Source organism: Onychomys torridus, chromosome 19 (assembly GCF_903995425.1).
Source record: "Onychomys torridus chromosome 19, mOncTor1.1, whole genome shotgun sequence".
NCBI lineage: Eukaryota > Metazoa > Chordata > Mammalia > Rodentia > Cricetidae > Onychomys > Onychomys torridus.
Genome location: NC_050461.1, coordinates 22,197,713 through 22,221,863, shown reverse-complemented (window position 1 = coordinate 22,221,863; position 24,151 = coordinate 22,197,713). Strand labels below are relative to the sequence as shown.

The following is a 24,151-nucleotide window of genomic DNA, read 5'->3' as shown; positions in this document are numbered from 1 at the left end:
AGTGATGTAACTGTTATGAGGGTAATCATTTGCTCTTAGATCAGTTTTGAGACATGGTCCACAGAAGGAATTCATGTCTCCTTTATAAACCAGGTTAAAACCCCGTGGCAGAGAGATGCAGCAATCTGTGGGTATAAAAGTTAAGAAATTTGAGGGAAGTTTATTACTACATACATTTAGTAGAATGGCAGTATTAGGTTCACCTTTAGGGCCCATGATCTAGCATCCACAGATTTTTGGCCCAGTTATTGGCAACAGGTATGAATTCTGTTTTTAAAGTAGGCTTAAATTTCAGTCAGAAAGTTGTTTGTTACGCCTACATCTGTACCACAATTGCACCAGTGGGCCATATCATGCCAGGCCAGTTGTTAATTATTGTAGTTCACACAGTTCACAGCTAGCTAAGACTTTTGATTACTAGTCTCCCTGATAGAATGCATAAAATCTTCTAAAATGATGGAGCCTAGCCAGTAAAGATGAAATTTCTAGATAACCTTTATATCCACATATTAGTGCATCTTTAAGCCCTCATATGAGAAGCTTGTGCTTTCAGTTGATGGCAATTAACAGAGACCCACAAGCTACCATCACTCAGAGAATAAGAGACTATGGGGTGCTTAGCTCTAAGTAGACCATATATATCGCATCTCCTCCCTCCCAAGGCTCAGACATCATCACAGAAAGGAGCCAGAAAGATTGTTAAAGCCAGAGGCAGTATATGTCTGTAGCAAATCAGCATTTTTGAATCATAAGAATTCACAGTGGCTATGTTTACATGCACTAGACCTGCATAAGAGGAGTTAAATTTCCAGCATGGATAGGCAGCAGGGGAAGAGGGACAACTCATGAAGTATCTCATCCCTCACTGAGATACTATTGGTAATTAATGACTTCTATGGGGTAATGTGGTCTCTGAGAGGTAACTCATGCTCCTGCAGATACCCGTAAACCCAAGTTCATCCAGGAGTTTTAAGTAGACTCTTAAGGCTTTAAAAGTAAATAAAGGATACATAATAATAGGAAGGAAAGGAGGTTATGAGGATAGAGGAGAGTTAGTTGGAAAAGAATATGAGGTGCGTTTGATCAAAATGTATTTTATGTGTGCATAAAAATCTGAGAAAAAGGAAACAAAGCAAAACAAAACATGGATGAGGATGCTGTCAGCCTTAAGCATGAGCTTATTACTGTTGTTCTTAGCATTTATTGACATAACATGGTGCTAAACTGCCTTCTAATGATTTATGTTTATATACATATGTGTATGGATATAAACATATGGATATGTTTATGTTTTATCCATAGATACATGATACTCCCAGTCTTCATCAGATAAATTTCTCTCTGTAGTGAATGGTAATGAATACAGAGACACATTGCTGCTCGAGGTAAATAAGAGATGATTGAGTGCTCAGTCCTAAACAAGACATTTTATACTATTCTACCTAAGGGTCAGGGAATACTGTAGAAGAAAAGGCAGAGAGAATGTAATATCTAGAGAAATGATATCTTCTGGACATGGCACAGTCAGTGCAGTCATGATCTCACACTAGCTGCAGTTGAATTGCCTTCCTAGGTCTGTAGAAGACTGGGCCTGCCAACACCTAATCATGGGCTGGGGAGATGCTCACAACATCTTACCCCTTCCCTGCTGAACCATTGGACAGTAATGGGTTCTGGGGGGAAGGATCAACATCTTCTGCAATTCTGTGCCCACTTATGATGAGACAACGGGGCTGCAACGGATAATTCCAAACCCATGATCACTAAGAAGGCCCAGTTAAACTCAGTGAAGAGAGAGGTGAAGCTATGGATAGTAGGGTGGAAAGAGACAAGAGAAGATGGGTGACAGAAAATAGTGTACATTATATATGCATATATATGTGCATATATAGCTTTATGTCTATGTGCACACACATGTGAAAGTGTCAAACATAAAATTTTAAAAAGTTAAAAAAGAAAAGTATGTGACTCTCAAGTCCTCCTTCATAATCAAGTTTTCATCATTAGTTAATGGACCTTCCATTTCCACTCAGATAATAAGAAATTTTTAACTCATAACTTGCTTTTTCTTCACTTCCATTTCTGTCATCACAAAATTATAGATTGTTCAAAAAGTGTCATTAACATACTATGTAAATTTATTTAATATTTATTTTAAAAGTATAGTTTATAAGTAACTTAATTTCACATTTGGGGCTCAAGATGAACAGGTTAACTAACACATTCACATTGTTCATTGTATCTTTAGAACCCACAGATATAAATATATAGGAAAATATTTCTTTATCATCAGGTAAACTCTGAGAGACACAAATCACCAATCAGCTATTATTTTTAACAAATTATAGAAGATTAAAATAGATATCAGCCAAACATTGGCCAGTGCACAGAACAATCAGATTCTTTAGTAGGTAATTACAGTGTTGGAAGATGCCATCTGCACCACAGTAAACCAGACTAATTGAAAATATAACATGTTCCCACTGTAGTTTAAGACCACACTCCCTGTGTGTGTGTGTGTGTGTGTGTGTGTGTACACATGCATGTGTGCGTGTATGCACATGAATATTCTTCAATAAATATTTCCCCTAAAATAAATTAAGTTTCAAAACTCTTATTGTACCAGCTATATAACTCTGAAAACATCAGATGTGTTTCGAAATTATAACGAAATCTTCCATCAAGTCATGAAGGTGTTGTGGTTAAAAACCAGCCTTAGAGCAGTGAATTCTGGAACACTCTGCTACCTCCTCCATCAGCATTACTTTCAGTATTGGCCTTGATTCCACTCTCACTGAGGAAATAGGGCAGCCAGCTGAGATCCACCCACCAGCATCTGTGCCCATGTGTTCTGCCTCACTGCTAGAACAGAGACAGTGCAAAGCCCACCAAGACTAACCATTACACCAGCAAAACAAGATCCATTCTCTTTCCTCAACTCAGTTTTATTTCCCAACAATTTTCCCTTGTTTTTCTCATATTAAAACATGGACCTTTATTTCCCATCTGGGAAAAAAAATCTTGCTGTCTTCAATACCTTGCAAAGATGCATGAAACCTTTCTTGGCTCTTTGGTTCTTATCCTAGCTTCAATTCTTCACTAACAGCAGAACTCACAAGAGAAGTTGTTTCTATTCATTGTCCAAATACTCTCTCCAACATGTTATAAATCCAATCCATAGCTACCTGATTTCTTAACCCTACATGGTATCACCTTCTGTTAATTTTGCTCTCCCTGATGAACTCAGTGTCCAACTCTCATCTCATTTATCCTCAACTGTCAGCAGAACTACATTCTCCTTTACTGATGACTCCAACTTTTTTTTAAGATAGGGTCTCTGTAGTTATCATTTTCCTACAGGTCTCATTATATAGCTTGGTTGGCCTGGAATCCATTTTGTTCTGTATGTAGGCCAGACTGCCCTTAAACTCACAGATACCCACTTTCCTTGGCCTCTCGTGTGCTGGGATTGAAGCATTTGCTACCAGTTTTACTTCTCTTAAAATACCCTCTTTGTTGGTTTCATTCAATCTGTAGATTTATAATACTAACTATACTCTAAAAACATGTGTCTTAAATCTAGACCTTACTCTTGAACTCTGTATTTGAACTTCCACTCTCTTTTTCTCTCTCTCTACTTGACAATTTCTTTTCAATGTCCAATGGGTACCTTGAATACAAAAAGTCCAAAACTGAACTCAAAAGTCTTACCCCAAAACTGCTTCTCCTTGTTCTTAGTATCATTAATGGTTTGGTTATTCTTCCTGTTTCTCAAGCCAACACATATCAATCATATTTTACTTCTTGCATCATCCAAGTTGTCCAAAAATTCTTTTTTTTTTTTTTTATTGCCACTCAGAGAAGTTACAGCACTAAAGCCACCTTCCTCTCTATTATGCCACAGTTCAGGTCTCCTGGGTTTTCAGCCTCCTGCCACTGTTCTTCCTTCAGAATGCTCTCAACATGGCAGCCAGAATAGCCTTGACAACACATACACCAGATTACATCATTCTGCTCACAGTTCACCATTGACTACTCTGTTCACTGCAATAAGCAAACACTATATGGCCCCATATTTCCTACAAGATTACTCTTTTTAATTCACCTCCCACCACTATCTTAGAGTAGTTGTACTGGATTTTTCTTCTTCCTGGATATTTCTTCCTCAACATATTCATGACCTACAATTTTGTAGTCTTTGTTTGAAAGTACCCTTTGTATGAAGCCCTTTACTGGTGGACACTTTCAACTCTCTGCTCCTGCCCAACAGGGAAACAAGTGTCAACTTTTTCTGTATCATGTGTTTTTAGCAACACCATGCTCCTGCTGACATATCCTTCAATTTACTTAGTATTGATATGTATATATATACATACAGCTTTGAAGATTTATAAATTACCACACTACCATTTCTCAAAACCCACAATTTAATAACATCCTAAAGATGTTCCTTCAGAACTTTAAGTGGGAACTGATCTTCTGATTTGTGTGTCAGGAATCCATCATGACAGCTCAACTGGGAAATGTTTGCTCTTAGAGTTCTTTGTCTTGAATAACTCCTTATTAAGAGCATCTATTGAAGTTTTGCTATTGGTTTTTTTTTTTTCTTTTACTTTTTGTCTTTCATTTTGTTTTGTTTTGTGTTTTCTCTTCTGTTATCTCATGAAAGATGTCTGATCTGTATGGGTTCCTGTGCTACACTGTATTTTACAACACTAAGAATTACCCTAAAAACTGTTTATGTTTTTTTTTTCTTCTATTTCATTTTCCTGTGCCATTTATGCCATTAAATAAAGTCTACCAGGTGACTAGGAAAGGAAAGAATTAAGGTGGCATAAATCTGAGAATCGGTAAAATTTAGAAGACAGAGCCCACCATGTTGAGGAAAAGATAAGTATCTGTACTACTGAATGGAGAACCAGCTCCCTGTCAACCTTTACAGGGTAGTAAAACTATGAGCAGAGGCTTGCTCAAGGCTGTATTCGGGTGATGAGCTGAAGCTAGCCCCAGTTTTCCAGAGTCAGCAACAGTGCCTTTTTTGGCTGGCAACATAAGAGAAAACAAAAACAAAAACAAAACCTTAACTCCAGGAACTAACACTGCCTTGAGCCCTGATAACATTAGACATTGGTTATAATGGATGGAAAGCTTGATATGAAAATGCCAGGCATTGATGAAATCATCAGAAGGGAATTCATTATTTTAGACACAGAAATCTTGACCATTCTGTTATGTTGTCATTTAATTTAATTTAGGAGAATGAAGTTGTAGCCACTTCTTGTACACTTGGGTGTACTCCCAATTCTCCTTGGCTTTTTCTTTCAGTAGATTTTTCAGAGCATGTATTTATAACATCAGCAGTATGAGGTGCTTGAGTAATGACAGGGTATCACTTGTAATGCCAGTAAGAATAAAATACTTTGCCATATGTATATATTATATAAGTAAAAATTAAAGGAATTTAACCTTTAATTATTTTACATGAACAATTCCATATTGCAATACTGTAACTTTTATTAAAATTTTGGAGTTCAGTTGCCTTGCTTAGATCTGGCTAGCAATGCATTCAAGAGAGCAGGGTTGTGGTATATCATGTCATAATAAGACTGATTGAACATCAAAGCATTCGTAGTGCTAGGCAGACCACGTAAGATCCAATGAACCATATTTCCTTCACTCTTGTCCCTTACTACCTCCCCCATAGTTCATTCTCCAGGTTTTCTGCTCTTTTTGCTTTTGTTCAATGACGTAGACCTGCATACCCAAGACTTGAGTCTTTTCTATCCCCTCTCTGTCTAATTTTCCAAATCAGCCTGGATCTCTAGCTCTTCTATCTGCTAACAGGAATATATGGTAGATTTTTTTTGTCTTCTAAGTCTCATTCTGAACCTATAAAATGAAAAAAATAAAGATGACTTTTCCTAAAGTATTGCTGTAAGTATTAAATGAAACACATTATGCCCTGAGAACAGCATGTGGCAGGAGTGAACACACGTAAGTGGAATTTGTGCTAAAATCCCCAGCAGATGTTGTGAATAACCTGATTACTACTTCATGGGACAAAGCTTGAAGGTGCATTTGTGAAGCACTTGATTATATTTTTGAACTCCAAAATATGCATAATTTCATGCTTAGTGGTAGAAACGACTCAGAATAAATCACAGTTGTTTGCAGAGTTCTTCCTCCTGAATGAGTGGAATATTTTTAACAAATTCATACACAGTCAACCCTCTGCTCACTAATGCTTGATGTGAACACATAATTACTGTGCTTTCATGCTCAGAATGAGGACTTTGCAATACTGGAAGACACGAAGTGCTTAGTCACTAAGATTCTCAACACTATTGTCGTTCCCATAGGTTTGGAAGCAAGTGTATCTTACGGTATCACTAGTCATTTGATGGTGATTAGCACACAGAGGTAAATAGAATTGGGAGCTGTGAGGGCATTTACTGGCTCTACAACTTCCCAGCTGCATCTGTGAGGAAGCAAGTTGCTTACCCATCCTCAGACTTCCTTCCTCAGCTCGGAAATAGGAGACCATGTTTACTAAATTTATTTTTCAGAGTTCAGCATAAAATCAGCAATCAGAGGCTGGCAAAGAAGAGCTAGGAATAGGTTGCTCTGTGGGTACAAGTTATCCAAGTTACAGATGGATAAGGAGAATAAGTACGAGGACTCTAGGTAAGGATAGTCACTGACTATTTTTTAAAGCTACAAGAAATGATTTGGAGTGTTTTTACCACAAAGAAACATTAATTTTTAAAGGAGATGCATGCTTACCCTTATTTGAACTGTTCACAATGTATGTATGTTTAAATAAGTAAATAGCTGAACGATATTTTATATATCCTTTACAGAGCTGTTAAATGCATAAATAAAATAACATACAATTAAATAAACTCATGTACACATATTACCACCCTTGTATGATGAAACTCAATCTTGAGGAAATTCATATAACATGTTATTTAGAGAAATATTAAAACTTCAACACATGAGACACGTGAGTATTATTATCGAAATATCTGACAGATCATGACCGTGACTACACAAACATATAAGCTTCTGTAAAATTTACTTATTTCAGTAAATATTGTGAAATAAAAAGCATTCATTTGTCAGTAAATCAGATAATAACTTTTGCCTAGATCTTACTTGAAATTAAGAGTGCCAACAATAATGGAATACTGGCAGAGTATTTTGAGGTTATAAAGTGAGACTACCATATGAATGAAAGTAATCCCATGTTTCATTATTTGGTGAAACAGTAGTAAAGATTGTTTTCATATGTCCTGTTTATGAAATATTGTTGAGAATTTAGAGAGCTTGTGAACTCTCTAAAAATCTGTAAGTGTCTTTTATGCTAAATGGTAACATGACCAGAATAAAGAAATTCTATCATGGCTGATACTAAGCAATTGAAGTGTGCATCATAACTCATTGAATGTGGATTGGGAGATCAGATTTTAAAACAAACAAACAACAAAAGTACCCTTTTCCGAGTCTTCTCCTTCAAGAAAGGCCGGATCACAGTGTACAGGGCATGGATATACCAAGGTTGGTTGACGAAATGAATTCCTCCAAATCTTGCGGGGAAGCTGTCCTAGAGCAAGAAAGGTAGAGAAGTTAGAACAGGTTTTTCTACACTGGAGTGGTTCAGGAAACATCGCATGTTATTTAATTGTATATATCTATATACCAAAGAAAAAGGACCAAGTCTTGCCACAGTGAGAATCTCCAAAGAAACTAAAACAATATGTAGTAAAGAGAACCCTTCCTGAGAATGGGTTGCTAAAAGGAAATTCGGAATCTTTCATCCTGTGTATTTTAAGCCTCCTAACTTCTAATAGTTATCCCCATCACAGAAGCACAATACACAGACAGATTAGAAAGAAGTGTCAAATACCAGATTCAGGTAGAATAATTGTTCTATTTAAATTAATTTTACTACTAATAAAACGTATTTAAATTCAAATACTTTATTGACTTTAGGTGCAGTCATTAGTAATGGGAATGATAACTTATACGAACATGGATTTTGTGGCCAGCATGATGGTTCTGCAAGTTATGATGCTTGTTGCCAAGCCTCAAGACCTGAGTTCAGTCCCTGGAACCCATATGATAAAAGGAGAATACCTGCAGGCTGTCCTCTGACCTTCGAATGTACGCTCTGATGAGCCCACCTATCCCTGACCGCACAATAAATAAATAAAGAAGTCAAAAAGATGACTCAAGGGATATGGGTAAGGGCACTGGGGAGCCTCAGTGCAAGCCTGGGGATTCACATAGTAGAAAGAAAGAACAACGCTGGGTAAGGTGTTCTCTGACCTCCACACATAGCTTGTGCTCCTCTTCATGCCAAAATTTAAAAATTAAGTTAAAATGTAAACTAAAGTACGTCACAACATATCTTATTCTCTTCGCATCATTTCTAGGTTTTAGCATAAACATACCTTTCCTTATTTCAACTATTAAAAAGGAACAACACTTCAGCAAAATGAAAACCCAGCATTGTGGCACAGGAAACTTCAGAAAATATTCAGTAGGTTAAATGAGCATCAAAAGTGCTCTGAGCTCACTCCAGTAGAGGAAGGTGGGACTCAGTTAAAGCCTACTTCCTCTTCACCAAAACTTACCTGGATATGTCTGAGACCAAAATGATGAAGAGAATCTGCTCTGCCTAGCTGTGACTAAGGAGGTGCGCCTGTGGCTCAGTTGCTAACATAAAGTGATGCCTAAGCCAGATGACTCACAACCTAGACACCTGGCTGAATATGCTGAGAACTCTCCTCCAAAGGACTGCTCTCTTCCATTATGTCAAAACTCCACAAGCATCAGCTTCATTGGTCCTCATAAACAAACGAACAAAAGCAACAACATGAACTCCTCTAATCTTGTCTTTCAAGTAGCATCATAAATATTTGGCATTTTGTTGTGTTTCACAGGGCATGAATAGGAACAAATAAAAGCTAAGGGTCATGGTGAAGGGAAAATCTAATGTTTTTTTTTTTTTCTTTTTATTTAAGTGTTCTCTTGAGTAAGACTTTCTGATCCAAAAGATGGGCCAGTGTAGGAAAATAAGCTGTTTTTAATTGGTGACTCTTTATAAGCATGTCAACTTGTGTGTGTGTGTGTGTGTGTGTGTGTGTGTGTGTGTGTGTGTGTGTTCCTGTGTTTGTGCATGTGTGTCACATAGCATCATTTCTGAGGTCCCCTATATTTGAGGGTAGCTACACATGTAGTCCAGTGTCACCAATTATTACTATGACTATGCTATGGTATATGGTAATTGACTTATCTTCTCTCATTCATGCATGTCATTTTTCACATCATCTGTGTGTTTGCCATGGCCCACACTGCAGCCCTCAAGACATCCTTTTCATGCACATTCAAGGGTGTAGTAACACATTTTTCCTCAGCATTGATGCTGCTTCCCAGAGCAAATGCTCCTCAAGTTTACAAAACCAGCACAAGTGACTTAATCAATTTACACCCTCCTTCCCCAAGCATTACATTCTAATTCCAGTTATTTTCTATAGCTGGTATATTACCACCTTCTAATTTTAGGAATCTAGTAGAAATAAAATGGATTCTCACACTAACTTTATTTGCTAGATTCTTGGTCTCTGTGCATATTGGTTATTTTCATCATTAATAATAAAAGCTGTGAGCACAACATTATATTTTTGAGTTCTTGAGAGTGTGAATTGTTTGCTCTCACTACTGATTTTTCTTATGGTATCCTGTTTATGGTGAACTCAAGTTCAGATAACACTAATTATCAAGCATCTAGAAGAAGCTGGCTTGGAGATGCCTTTCTCTAAACAAGATCTTCTGTGAGACACTAGCCACTTCATATGGCTTCGAGTTAATTTCCCCTGATGAGGTTTCTCTGACTCCAACATATATTCAAATTTCAGACACTCTTGAAATTATTATGGCCGTGGGCAACTTGAGAAGGCTGCTAACATCATTATTACTAATATTGACATGTTACTTATATTCAACAGGATATGGAAATGGCAACTTCCTTGACACTTTCATAGCCAGCTGAAGCATTATTACAGGACACAGCACCCAAAGGAGTGCCTGGTTCCACATCCAGTCCCCCACTTGCCTTCTGTGTGTGCAGGCACACCCACACCTGAGTACCCATGATCCTCTACAATATGGGTTCTTGCTTTGGCATTTTACTCCAGAAGTGCCTGGTTCCCAGCCACTCTCACAATTTTCACTGTAGAGTTGTGTGTGTGTGTGTGTGTGTGTGTGTGTGTGTGTGTGTGTGTGTGTGTGTGTGTGTGTATGTGTGTGTGTGTGTGTGTGTGTGTGTGTTCTGTTCCTATGAACTCAACAATGCATCCAGAATTATTTATGTTGTAAAAATTCAACATTCTTCTTCTTTATGACAGGAAGATGTTTTAGAGACTGGAAACAAGCTGCACTGTCTGAATAGAACTATTTACTGTATCTTTGAAATACAAGGAGTTGACATCTACAACATAGCTGAATGAGCATCAGTCATATGGATATAACACCATGAGTCTCAAATTAGGATTATTAAAATTTGACAATTACAGGGAGGTCATTGCCTTCTCTCCTGAAAAACATACAACACTTTCACTGACAGATCTCTTTTAATATACAACTGAGTCATACCAAATTACAGTTAAGCCAAAGAGAAAGAACAGGAAGAGACTCTACTTTTCAAGCAAGTACATCTAGCTCAGAATTCTGACTTAAATAATGCGGAGAAGTCCAAGGCATAATTCTGGATTCCTTCTTCTCCTGCACTCTGATCTTCCTCTAAGCATCCTCTGGGTTCTGCAGTGTTAACATCCCTGACCTCCAAGATTCTGTGAAACTTCATGTTCCCATGCAGCATGAGGTCAAACTGATGTCTCCAAACCCCAAACTCAGTATGTTGCTTTCATTCATGTCTTCTGCCTGTGGTCACTGTCTGTGTTGTGGTTGTGGACTGTTGTCTCCCTCATGCCTGGCATGGTCTCCCCAACCCGCTTCTATATGTTCTACTCTTACTAAGCCCTTAGGAGTTGGCTCAGGCAACATTATTTCCACAATGCTCACTTTGGTTCCTTCTCTTGTTTCCCATAAGAATGTTCATTCATAAAAACCTTCTCTCTGCTACCAGCAGCACCAACTGCACTTGTTTCATACCCTCTACATGTCTTTGTGCATGTGCATGATTTTGTGCACGTGTATAGGTCTTTATGGATATGTGTGCATGTATAACTGGAAGCCCTAATCAAACTCACGTCTTCTTCTGTCCTTTTTGACATCTTATGCATTTGCTATCTGTCACTAGGACCTGAGTCTTGCCAATTAGGATAGTCTCATTGGTCAGTAAGCCCTAGGGATCCTCCTGACTCTGTCTCTCCAGAACTGGGATTATAAGCATGTGCCATCTCCTCCAACTTTTTATATAGACTGAAACTCAGATCCTCATGGTCATATAACAAGCACTTTACTGACAGCCATCTTCCCAAGCCCTGATCATCTTTTTGTTGTCTGTCTTTGATGCTGAACTGTGAGCTCTTTGAGTGCAGACACTGGGAGTTCTAAACACTGTACACGGATCACACCTTACTCTAGAGGCAGGGCATGGAAATTCAAGTGTAGATCTTGTAGTGGGATTCGGAATAGATGATTTCTGCCAATGGGATGCACCTGAGCAAGTCTGAAGGACCCAAAGCAATAGTGGTGACCTTCCTGCTCCAGTGACAAGTAATAAGCTAGCTTCCAGGGAGGACACTGTAGCAGTTGGGACCTACATTCCCCCTTCCACTTTGTAGTTGACATTTAGAAGACAAGGGGTCTTCAGGGCAACAGCAATAAATAAGATCACAGCAGGTCACTGGCCTCTGAATCATAACTGTGGAGGTGAACTCAAATCTAGAGCTTTGTAGCAAACCTCCAGGAACTCCACTGCTTCAGCTTTTCCATTAAACTTTAAGCGCTTACACCCTGTAAACAAATCTACTTTTTCTTAAACTACTCAGGAATATGTCTGCTTTGTACATGAAACTGAGCCCAACTGTACCATATTTATGTTTATATTCTGTGCATATTGCAAATATATCCCAGAACAGAGAGAGACAAATTTCATTAAATGAAAAATACTCTATTTACAGCTTAATCAAACTATTTAAATAATTTGTCTTCACTAAACCATGTTTCCTTTTCTGTAAGGACCAATATTTAATAGGAATGCTAATTTCAAATTTCTATTACTCGTTGAGCATATCTTGTAGATACAGGTCTACCACGCTCACTATCACATTCACTGTATAAGAGGGAAAAAATCCTGAAGCTATTTTATAATGTAATGCAGAGGCAGTCCTTTGGGCCAGAATAGTACAACAGAATACAAGTTAACAGCATACATGATGCCCATCATTGACTCTGCCTACATCACAGCTCTACTGTGCAACCAAGAATATAAGAAATGCCCTACAATTAGGGAAAGTGTGGCCAAGGTAATCTGGATGAAGAAAATGCATATGAGTTCTACCTTCCAAGTGTTTCTGCTGCCTCCCTTGTTCCCATTCATTCTTTTTTCCCCCTTGAGCAGAGCACTGAAAGCTTGATGAATACATGCATTGCCTCAGTGCTGTGGAGAACATAGAATGAGCCCACCAACATCAGCATTTCTCTAAGCCTATGGTTACATGACACTCAAGCAAATGTCCTTCTTTGGGAAACATTGGATTAAGAAGTAACTCCAGAAGACTGTGACTTCCCTCCATAGTGGATATAAACAATTGCAGCATAAGGACGGGTCACAAGCCAAGCCTCTACTTTTCATCCAGCTCTTTAGACATGGTAAATGAGAACATATATCTCAAACACATGAATATCAGTGAATTGCTAATATAAATGGCTCATGTTTTTCTCACAAAAATGGGTTCCTCAGATATAGGTTTTGAATTGTTAGCATGTTATTAAAATTTGAAAATTAATTTTCTAAAATATAAAAACTGTGATAATAGTATTAACTGATAATATTGCCAAATGGGAAGCAATAATATAATTTCTGATATTATGAAATTATAAAAGGAAAATGAACCACCTTGTAAGAATGAAACTCATAATTCTGGAACCACTCCATCAGTGTGACTGTCTAGGGTTCCTAAACCAAATACAGAATTTTAAAAGGTGTTTTCACTAGGCAGAAATCATATTTGTAATTTACTCATTGATAATTAAGTATGTCAAGCTTCTTTTATTCATTTGTTTCTCCTCTTCTGCCTTCCTTGCATGTTTTTAAAAATAATTCAAACTACTTCAAACACCAGTGCACCACATATAAATTGTAGCAATCAGCCCCCAGGGATTACACTTTTCCTACTAAAAATCTACTTCATTTTTTGTAGATGTGAGGACCTAACCTACAGAATCATACTGGCTAAGCAAGCATTCTACCACTGGCCTTCTCTCCTAGGACCTTGTTTTTTCTAAGAGTTTTCTTTTAATTAAAATATAATTACATTTCTCCCTTTCTTTCTTCCCTATAACACCTTCCAAGTACCTCCCCATCTTGCTGTCTCTCTGATTCACTATGTTTTTCTTTAATTTTGAGACAAAGTCTGACTAAGTTGCCTAAGACTTCAATGGCCTTGAACTCAAGCTGTAATCCAGGCGGGCCTTGAACTCAGAAGCATGCATCAACCTGCCTCATAGCTGGAAATTACAGGCATGCACCAAGAGGCCTGACTCTCAAATCTACTCTTTAAAATGTTACTAGGATAGAAAGCATTGTGTCATCCTTTCATGGCACTTTTGTTATAAATATGAAATGTGTTTTTAAACAAGTGTTAACAATTGAAAAATACTATTTAAAACACCACTCGTGTTGTTAATCAACAAAAAACAAGATTCCAAACTTATTTACTTCAGCTCTGTACAGATGACATGGAACTTTATCAAGAAGCTTGTAACTATGGTATCAGTTATTCACAATATCTCATCGATATACAGCACACGCAATATTATTTTCTGTGCCATAGTGCAGGAAGTAAAAGTGATTGCTGTAGCACCTGGTACAGCAAATTCTGTCCCAGTATCACTGTTCATCTTCTTCCTTTGTGTTTATACCTACTACGATTATACTTTGACATGCTAATCACATTGTTTCCCTTTACACATCTTTCAGGGATATCACTTCTAGATATTATATGATATTTAAAAATATTACACCCATCCTTCATAGTTTTACTAAATGCATCTCATCTTTGGAAAGATCAGGTTCCTAAAAGAAGTCAAGGTGGCACTTGTTCCAAATATGAGCTCACCTCCCACTGCTAACATCTGGAATGGGAAAGAAGGAGACTGCAATTGTTCCTTACGTTCTCCATGTCATTGTTTCTGGAGGGAGAGTTCAGACAAGTCATTCATTAACTTCCATAACAAAAACAGAGTTTTAGTAAAAAACATTCCAACGTCTATGTGCGCTGTCAAATTGAGAGGAGAACACCAAGAAACTATTTAATTTCCAGCTAATAAGAATGTCTTTTTATGTGCCAGTCTTATAAGTAGTAATGACCATATTTGAATGGATGCAAATAATAGGTTGGAAAACAAAGTGTTTGATCCTTATAGAACACATATGTGAAGATTTAGCTTAAAATTGTACTCTTGCTACAGAAGTCTTCATCTCCTCTCTTGTAACTGCTAACTGCTCCTTAATGTGTCATGCTACCCAAGGAGACAAACAATGAACTTGACTAGATTCAAAGCACTGTACAGACGCAGCATTTCAACAAGAAGTAAATATATTACTCTGATCTGTAGGGAAAATAATGAGTCACATATTCTATAACCAGGCTATTTAACACTTGGTAGTTTATTTATCACAGAGAAGAGGAAATAATACCAGGTTAAAACAAAATGAAAAGTCAATTCCTCTTATAAAGATCAAGTTACCTCCAAAGATAAGTAGTCCTGCATTTCAAATTAAGCATATAGTGAGTCTTTCTATCTGATACTAATCACTGAAATCAAATGTGTGCAAACCACAAAATTATATTCTCATCATTCATCTAAAAAAATGTGTCTTAATTTAAGTGTTTTAAGAAAGTAATATGGATTTGCCCAAGAGATCACTAAAAATTAAGAAAAGAATGAGTTAAACCAGGTGGTACTGACACACACCTTTAATCTCAACCCTTGGGAGGCAGAAGCCGGCAGACCTCTGTGAGTTCAAGGCCAGCCTTGTCTACCAAGAGGGTTCAAGGACAGCCAGGCAACACGGACAAACCCTGTCTTGAAAAAACAAAACAAAAGAAACAAACAAAAAGTGACTTAATTTTTGTTCTTTATGTGACTTTCTAAGTATAATTATTTTCTGAGCTTTTAATTTTGGAAATATCAGTGTATTTTGAAATAATTTTGCCTTACAAGCTGTTTAAATCTTAATATAAATATACCCAAATATGTAGATAACATTTAAATTTCAAGTTTGAAACAGAAGACTGATTTTCAAAGTTTGCCCCTGTATAGTTAACCTTGTATTTGTTTTAGAACGAAGTGTTAGATATTGTTTTGTCTATCATAAATACAAATGTCAGTATGTATTTCTCATCAGAGTAGTTGTAGAATGTACTGTACTTATATATGTACTCATCAATCTGACATTTTCTACTTAAAAATTTGTCATTTTGAGTATGTTGGTGTAGGCCTACAATCCCAGCTCACAGATGGCTGAGGAAAGGGATTACTAGTAGTTAGATTCCATCCAGGCCTACACGGTGAGAGTTTGTCTCAAAAAAAAAAAAAATAGTAGTAATAATGATAAGCTCTCATTTTCCAATTCTGTGTTTATTAGTACTTGAATAAAAAAGATTTCATGATACAATGACACATAGAAAAATTTTCTTTCCTCTTGTCACTGTTCTTTCTCGGAACTCAGTTCTATGTGGTATCAGAAATAGTCCAGTTTTTCTCCTTGTTAGTTCTGTCTGAGGCATTTTTTTTTTCTTAAATTTGTTGGAAATGATGCTCTAATCCAGTAATGTTCACTGAAAGATGGGCTGTATAAACAGACCTTAGAAAGGACCATGTAGGGACATATTTTCTCACTGCACACTACTAGCAACCCTGTTCTAACAGTGAATCCTCTGAAAGAATGGTGTCCTTCAAAGTATCATGGGTATATACTAGAAGGAGACCAAGTACCATGCAACATAGGGAAGGTGGAGGCATTTGGCCACACTGGTTTTGATAACTCTACCAGCTTTTATTGCTTGGACAAGACAAACTCTTTTGTCATTCAGGGGAATCAAGAGGAACATTCTCAAATCACTCAGCCCACAATGACACTCAGAGTTGCTCTAGTCCATGACAGGCCCAAAGAAGAATATGGCATGACATTCCTCCTATCCAACATGTCATGTCATTTCCACTTGACCATGTTAAAATGAGTTTTTTTTAATGTTCTTGTCATTACTGTATCTTTTTTTAAAGATTTATTTATTTATTTATTTATTTATTTATTTATTTATTTATTATGTATACAGTGATCTGTTTGCACATATCCCTGCAGGCCAGAAGAGGGCACCAGATCTCATTACAGATGGTTGTGAGCCACCATGTGGATGCTAGGAATTGAACTCAGGACCTCTGGAAGAACAGCCAGTGTTCTTAACCTCTGAACCATCTCCCCAGCCCTCATTACTGTATCTTAAAGCAGGCAATAATTTCCAATTTTTATTTTGTTTTTTAAGTCTGAAAAACAGTGTTAGTAGAGTTGTTTTGTTTAAATTTACAATGAAAAACCCAATCTGACCTTTCACCTCTGAATTATCACTTGTAAATAGGAAAGATATATGTAATATTTGTGGAAAAATACCCACATTGCTACTCATACTTTTCCTTTCTCTTGATGTGTGTGTGTGTATATATATATATATATGTGTGTGTGTGTATGTGTGTGTGTGTGTGTGTTCAAACACACACACACACACACACACACACACATATGCAACATTCTTGGCTTATAAATTCTAATAATAATCTACTATGTTCAAACAGAGATAATGCAAATTGCTTACTTGTAACATACTGACTCATTGTGTAAGTGGACAGGTAGAAAGCCCCTTTTTCTGTGTAAAACGGTGCAGTATTCTCTCATCTGTTCCTCTGTCAGAGAAGGCTGATTATACATTAAAAGGAATCACAACCACCAGCCCCACATGAAGTACAAACTTTCTTCTGCTATGTGTCTGATACAATCTGATATTAAGGCATCCCTAAGAACATGACAGAAACTATGTTCACATGTTTTCACAGTCCAGTAGGCATAAAGTTCAGTTCAATCTCACAGCAGAAGAAAACTTATGGTAAAATTACTCACCTTCTAACAAATGTCACACTGGCCGGTTTCTAAGTCAGGCTCTTACCAAAGCTTTTAGCTCCCATGCACATATCAGCTGGCAGCAGGAATACCTTACTCTTACACTGACCTGCATATCAATAATGGATCAGATTTCTTACTTGACATTTTAGCTACTTTAAATAATGTGCACCCAGAACTGATCCCACATCCAAACTTGCCAAAAGGGGAGTCACAGAGCAGAATATCCTAGGATGATTAAAACTGGTGAATTGCATTAAAATCAGACAAATGTCCATAAATGGATAGTTCAGGACATTGTTGCCTTATCTATCACATGTGAAACTAGAGTCAGCGTTGTCCTGGATAATCAAACTATGCTAAAGAGTTTTGGAAAACATGAATTGCCATATCTGTTAATCGCCATATGCATATACATAGACATAAAGTAACTCTTGAAAGAAACTTAAAAGATCTATGACTCTTGTCTTCTCATGTTGTTTCTGGTCATCACTTACAAGGAACTTAGTAACTGGAGCAAAAGTTCATTTCTAGGAATGTCTACTAGACTTTTACATTTGGTAAGTAGCAAGATATTGGAATCAATTTTAATTTACTTCAACAGAAGAAGGAATAAATGAATAATGTATTTGTAAGGTGAGATATTAAAGAATCTTTAATAGTATTTTGAAACAATTCTTAATTGCAAAATGTAGTCAATAAATCACAAAATAACTTACCTTTCAAAAAAATAAAAAGCACTTGAAAAAGACATCTAAGAAGTAACCTAGTTAACTTCATGACATAGAATAACAAATTAGTTTTTCCTTCCTCTCTGTACATTTTGTGTGCTTTAAATGATCTGAAATGACCTTATACTACATACATTTTACATGTATCTCTATATACCTTCATAAATATGTATAATACTAAAATGTTACATCATTCTAAAATGTCAGTACAAAGAAAATAATAATAATATTTAGTTTTTCAAGCATCTAAGTAGTCTAATAATAAATATTAACTAACTCTCAATGCAGAGAAACAGAAGAGGAAATGGGCAAGAAGTACTCTTTTTACCATAGAGTAGCTTATGTTCTGGCAGGAAGAATAATGATATGGAAGAAGAAAAGATTATTGTTGCATGGTGACGTGAAGTTTAAAGAGGAAGAAGGATAGATTGTAGAACAGAAGATTTAGAAATATGGGTAAAGAGCTCACAAAAGAGGCAGTGTCTAGGGGATGTCATTTGGAATTTGTAGAAAAATGTCCCTGGGAGAAAGAATAGAGAAACCAAAATGTAATGCTCAGGCTTTCTTAGAACACAGTTGCCAGGGCTGTCTGTTGACAGCTGAAAGTGTGTTCACAAAGGTCTGGCTCTGCGACAAAGAAGGCATTTTTGAGCCTCCTTGACAGTGAGAATAGTCTGGCTTTGTATTTGTCTGAACACTAGGTGTTATGAGAAGAGAGTGGCAAGCAGAAATGGCACTGTAGCAGGAGTGTGTTTGTAGCCTAGCTTAGAAACCTAATGATTTAATGTTCATATTCCAGTGCAACAAATGTGGAGACTGCTAATCTCAAGATATAAAAAGGAAAGAAACATGTAGTTTCAGTTTCACAATTTGTTCAGTGTCCAGGTCACAGGTGAGACACCCCACAACCCTCTTAACTCCATTTCTGGTCACCATGGGCAACGAGGATGAGACAGTGTGTAAGGCGTAAGTTAGACTGAAGTGAGACTTGGAACCAATAGAGATGAGGCTGAGCTGTCTCTGGAGCAAATTCATTAAAAAACAAGCAAGAAGTGATTTTTGGGGGGTTTTGTTTTGGTTTGTTTTTTACCTGAGTAGTCTCTTGGAGAGAGATGCATAGAGATTTTTACTTGATTTAATTCAAAAGAGAAAGAGAATGTAGTGATATAAACAACCAAAGAGGTGAGATCAATATTAGCAGTTCCACACAGGTTGTTAAAGCCTGAGTCTTAAGTTATATCATTGAATAAACTCTAAAAGGAAAACAAGGCCTGTGGGTTAGAAACAGGAGAAAGCAGAGTGTATACACTTTCACAAATGACTGGAGGACTCAGTAGAGGCATAGGAGATTATACTGTTCATTTTAATCTTGGTTAATTGACACATCTCCAATTGTACTAGAAACTAAACTATATGAAAAGGATAGATGGTATTTAAGGGACAGTGCTATCTATATATTAAATTTCAAGTTGCAATAGATAATTTATATGAAGATGCTACCAAGAAGTGACAAATCTGTTAGATACTTGGAGACGTAGAAAATGATTCATGGCTGCACATAAAAACAATTTAAACACTTTAAAATGCATATGCCTAAACAATAATAATAATGAAATATTTTGAATAATTAGTACTAATTGGTGTTATTTTTATTATTGCTATGTTCTTTTCCCTAATTGAAGTTATTGGACATTGCCATGAAATTGGTCAGAGTACAGAACTGCAGAGAACAGATTACTGAAGGCAGAATCATGATGTTCAATAATTTGCAAGGACACTTTTAGCTCTACACCACTTTCCAGATCTGTGTGGTGTCCATATGGATTGTGAAGCAGGGGACTACAAAGATAGCTTGAGAGGCTCTAAGGCACATATTTTTCAAAGGAGCTCGCATGAACAACAGGATGTGGCTCAGGCTGAAGCAGCTGCTCTACATGACTTAGCTACTGAGGAGTTCCCATTCAGTCTCCAAACATTTACTGCAAGGTTGGGGGTTATGAAGACGGTAGGTCATTTCGTCTACTATGATAACTTCTGTCATCTCTTAGCTTTACAGCAACCAAGAAACAATGAGTGTGGGAGGAAGCAGTAGGGTTCACGTTGGGATCCTTACCTCCTTTAAACATTCAGAGATACTGACTGTATCTCTATATATGATTTTAAAATAACTTACTTCAATGTGCCTAAGGTTTCACTGTGTTTTCCTTGCATTTACTCTCAGATCTTGTGGATACTTAACAACTTTAGTTAAAATTCCCACTTCCCTATGGTGGGATATCTTGCTCAGCCTCCATGCAGAGGGGAAGGGCTTGGGCCTGCCTCAACTTGGTATTCCAGACTTCCATTGACTCCCCAAGGCAGGCCTTACCCCCTCTGAGGAGTGGATGGGTGTGAGATGGGGAGGAGGTGTAGGGGTGAGCAAGAGAACAGGAGGAAGGGAGAACTGTGGTTGGTATGTACAATGAAAATAATTTTTTTAATGTAATTAAGCCAATAGAAAAACTGATTTGTCCAAGCAGGACTTTTCTGTCTTTTGCTTAAACTCCTGTGGTTTCACTGGCAAGTCATAACCACCCCCAAAGCGTTCCTTGGTTCCCCTTCAAATAACTAACCTTTTCTTTCAAATAAAGCTTTACAGAAAAGAGTACTCAGCAAACTGTTGGACAATGGGCACCATACTAGTGTCAATATGTCAGTAATTAGACTGTATGTTCACCATAGCATTACAGTGAATTCAGGACCTCCAATCACTCTTAATTATCATGATGAGGACTGAAGGGTTGAATTAGGTATTTGGTCTACCAGTGATCATAAGCAAGACATACAACTATCTCTATATTTCTGTGCACAGACTTTTGTAACCTTTGTTTCCAAAATCTCAACCATGATATATATGAAATTGCAGCCAAAAAATTACTGCAGAAAAAAAATTCTCAGGACAGTATACATTTTCTGGAGGAAAAAGTTAATAGTAGGGTGTGTGTGTGTGTGTGTGTGTGTGTGTGTGGTGTGTTGTGTTTAAGAGATGTATAGATTAAAGTCCCTTGGAATTCTTGAGAAGACACTTTGCTAATCAGAAATAGAGTGAAGCTGATTAAATAATCTGTTTTCCATGACTTTGGAATCTGACATTGGGCAATATATGTCATTTAAAATGTGGAAAATTGTATTATCTGTACCTGTTTTCATTTTGTTTGAGCCTAAGTCCAGCTCTAATAGCTTCCAACTTTCAAGATAGAGGGATCTTCTCGTCTCTGCCTCAGAAGCAGCTGATACCACAGTTGTGTTCAGCAATGTGTGGCTAGCTGACAGGCATTACTTTTTAAAACCATCCTCTATTCTTTTGGATAAAAAGTGTGACTTATCTGTGAGGCAACTTAGGCAGATTTCAGAAGTTTTGCTGAGAAAATATGGAGCCTTCTCACCCAACACCTTCAACTTTAACAATCTATCTTACCTCTCATCTACATAATTTGTCATTGGCTTAAGTCGTACTAACATTACACTTTTTAACTTTCAACATTCCCTTCCTTGAATGCTAGTATCATGTGTTTTCATGTTCATGTGCCTGTATTCATATATGTGTACCCAATAGAAGATTGCATTTTAAGGTTTGCATATTACTTAAGGTTGCCAGCATTATTAAAGCCATCAAAATGCCTTTATTGTGAAAAGATAACAAATGCTATAAAAATGAAGCAGTATTTGTCATCTTCATCTTCATCAAATGTGCACCACCTTATAATCAGGGAACATCACACACACACACACACACACACACACACACACACACACACACACACACGCACACGCACACACACACATACACACACGCACACGCGCACACGCATATATGCACACACACACCAAAAAAAAAAAAAAAAAACAGAAGAAAAGAATAGAATACAAGAGTAAGGGGATGGGGAAGAATGCTGTGATTTGCCATCTCCTAGATATGACATGGTCAGCACTCATGAACTTACACCAGCTGTGATTTCCCGAACAAGACATGCACAGAATCAAACCAGACAAAATACCAGTATAGATGGGGAAAGGCTTTTCCAGGTCCTATTATTCCTTACTGAGGAGCTAATGACAGTTGATTGCTTCTGGGGAAAGGAAAACTGTATTATCAAGGGCTTGGCTATTGGTAGTTACCCTATGTTGCAGTAGATGGTCTCATACCAATGCACATATGGGCAACAATGATTTACTTAGTGGGTTACCAAAAAAATAAAAGAAAGATATGAAGTTGGTAAGAGGATGTATTAGGAGGATGGGTAGAATTAGAGGAGAAAATGGGGTAGTGGAATTTAACCATATTTCTATTCTATGTAAAGTATTTTTAGGAACAAAGATAACTATCTAAGAAGTTAACACACAGGTGTCTTTGAAGAATTTTCTTGCATCTAACATTCTCTATAGTATATAAATTTGACTACAAATAAAACAATAGCAAAAGTCATGATTCTGTTGTTAATGATACAAACTAAAAATGTTTACTGATTGTATTTGCATGCCATGTTATTTACTTTCCTGTTGCTGTGAGAAGACACACAACCAAGACAATGTATAGAAGAGTTTATTTGGAACCTATAGGAGTCCATGACCATCATGGTAGGAAGCATAGCATATGCAGGAAGTCATGGCATTGGAGCAGTTTCTGAGAGCTGACACCTTGAACCATAAAGAGGGGGCAGAGAGAAAGAAAAAGGGAATGATCTGATTCTTTAGAAACCTCAAAACCTGCCCCCAGTGACATACTACCAGAAAGGTAATACTTCCTAATCCTTCCCAAACAGTTCCACCAACTGGAAATAAAGTGTGTAAACATATGAGCCTATAGTGGCCATCTTCATTCAAACCACCATGTATGGTACTCTTCAAAGTAGAAAATAAACATTTTCTCACTCACCATGAATTTCCTGTGCTAAAGACTATCTCACTCTGTAGTATTATTAATTTTCACTGTTTAGAACACTATCTACTGACTTACTGGCTCTATTTTTACTTTAAAAATAGCTAGAGACCCACAAGATACTTGCAAAAATCTAGGCTGTATATGTCCAATACAGTCATCATACAAATTTAGCATTGAGCAATTTCAGTAGAATAAACCACCAAATCCAAAACAAAAAACAAAAAACTAACATTACTGCAATTCACAAGGCTTATCCAAATGCATCAGATTTGCAGCCCTCGTGTGTATGTGTGTATACACTTTTGTGTAAATTGATCATTTAATAAGTTGGTTGTAACTACAATAATTCATAATACAGAGTAATCATTTTACATCCATACCAGCATTGTCTAAGTAATCTAATTTCTTCAGAATTAAGTATTTTCTTTCATTTAATCCAGTCTCTGATATATGGGATGAAATCTCAGTGAGGTTTGAATTACCCTTTTCTTACACCAAAGATTCTGTACATCATCTCATGTTCTTTTGCCATCTGTATGCCCACTTTGGTGAAATCTCTGTTCATCTGTTTTAATGATTTGCTTATGGTTTGGTTTTAAGAAGTTTTTAAAGGTATCCAGGAAAAATAGGGTATGTCACTTACATTTCTTTTGCCCACTGAGCAGTTTGTTTTTCATCTTTTTAGCATGGTATTTTAAAAAGCATCTTTAAATTGTATCACTAGAGAAGTCAGGGCAAGAACTCAAGGCAGAAATGTAAAGGCAGCAATTACCTAGTTCATGATTATGTAGCTTTCTTACACAGCTCAGGACACCTGCCTGAGGATGATTCTGCCCAAAGTAAGATGGGTCCTCTGGTATCAGTTAGTAATCATGATAATCCCCCAAAGTCAATCCACAATTACCTACTACTATCTAATCTTGCCTAGGCAATTTGAAAAATCAAGGTTTTCCTCTCAGGAGATTCTAGATTTTGTCAGCTAAACAGTTAATACTGACTAGAACACAATCTAACTAAAGTATCTTTTTACATGCTGTATTTGACCAGAAAGTTCTTTGATAGGTTACAAAATACATAAAAAAATATTTAAATAATTTTAAATAAATAAATAAAATAATTATTGAAATA

General features: G+C 36.9%; 1 protein-coding gene across 2 annotated transcripts in view; it reads right to left on the bottom strand.

Annotated features, from left to right (window-relative positions):
• The window catches only part of Clvs2 (clavesin 2), a 72,606-nt gene that overhangs the window by 8,738 nt on the left and 39,717 nt on the right, over window positions 1-24,151 (bottom strand). For both annotated transcript variants that reach the window (XM_036168874.1, XM_036168875.1), the window contains exon 4: window positions 7,496-7,606. In XM_036168874.1, coding sequence (XP_036024767.1) covers window positions 7,496-7,606 — 111 coding nt within the window. The remainder of the gene's footprint in view (window positions 1-7,495; window positions 7,607-24,151) is intronic.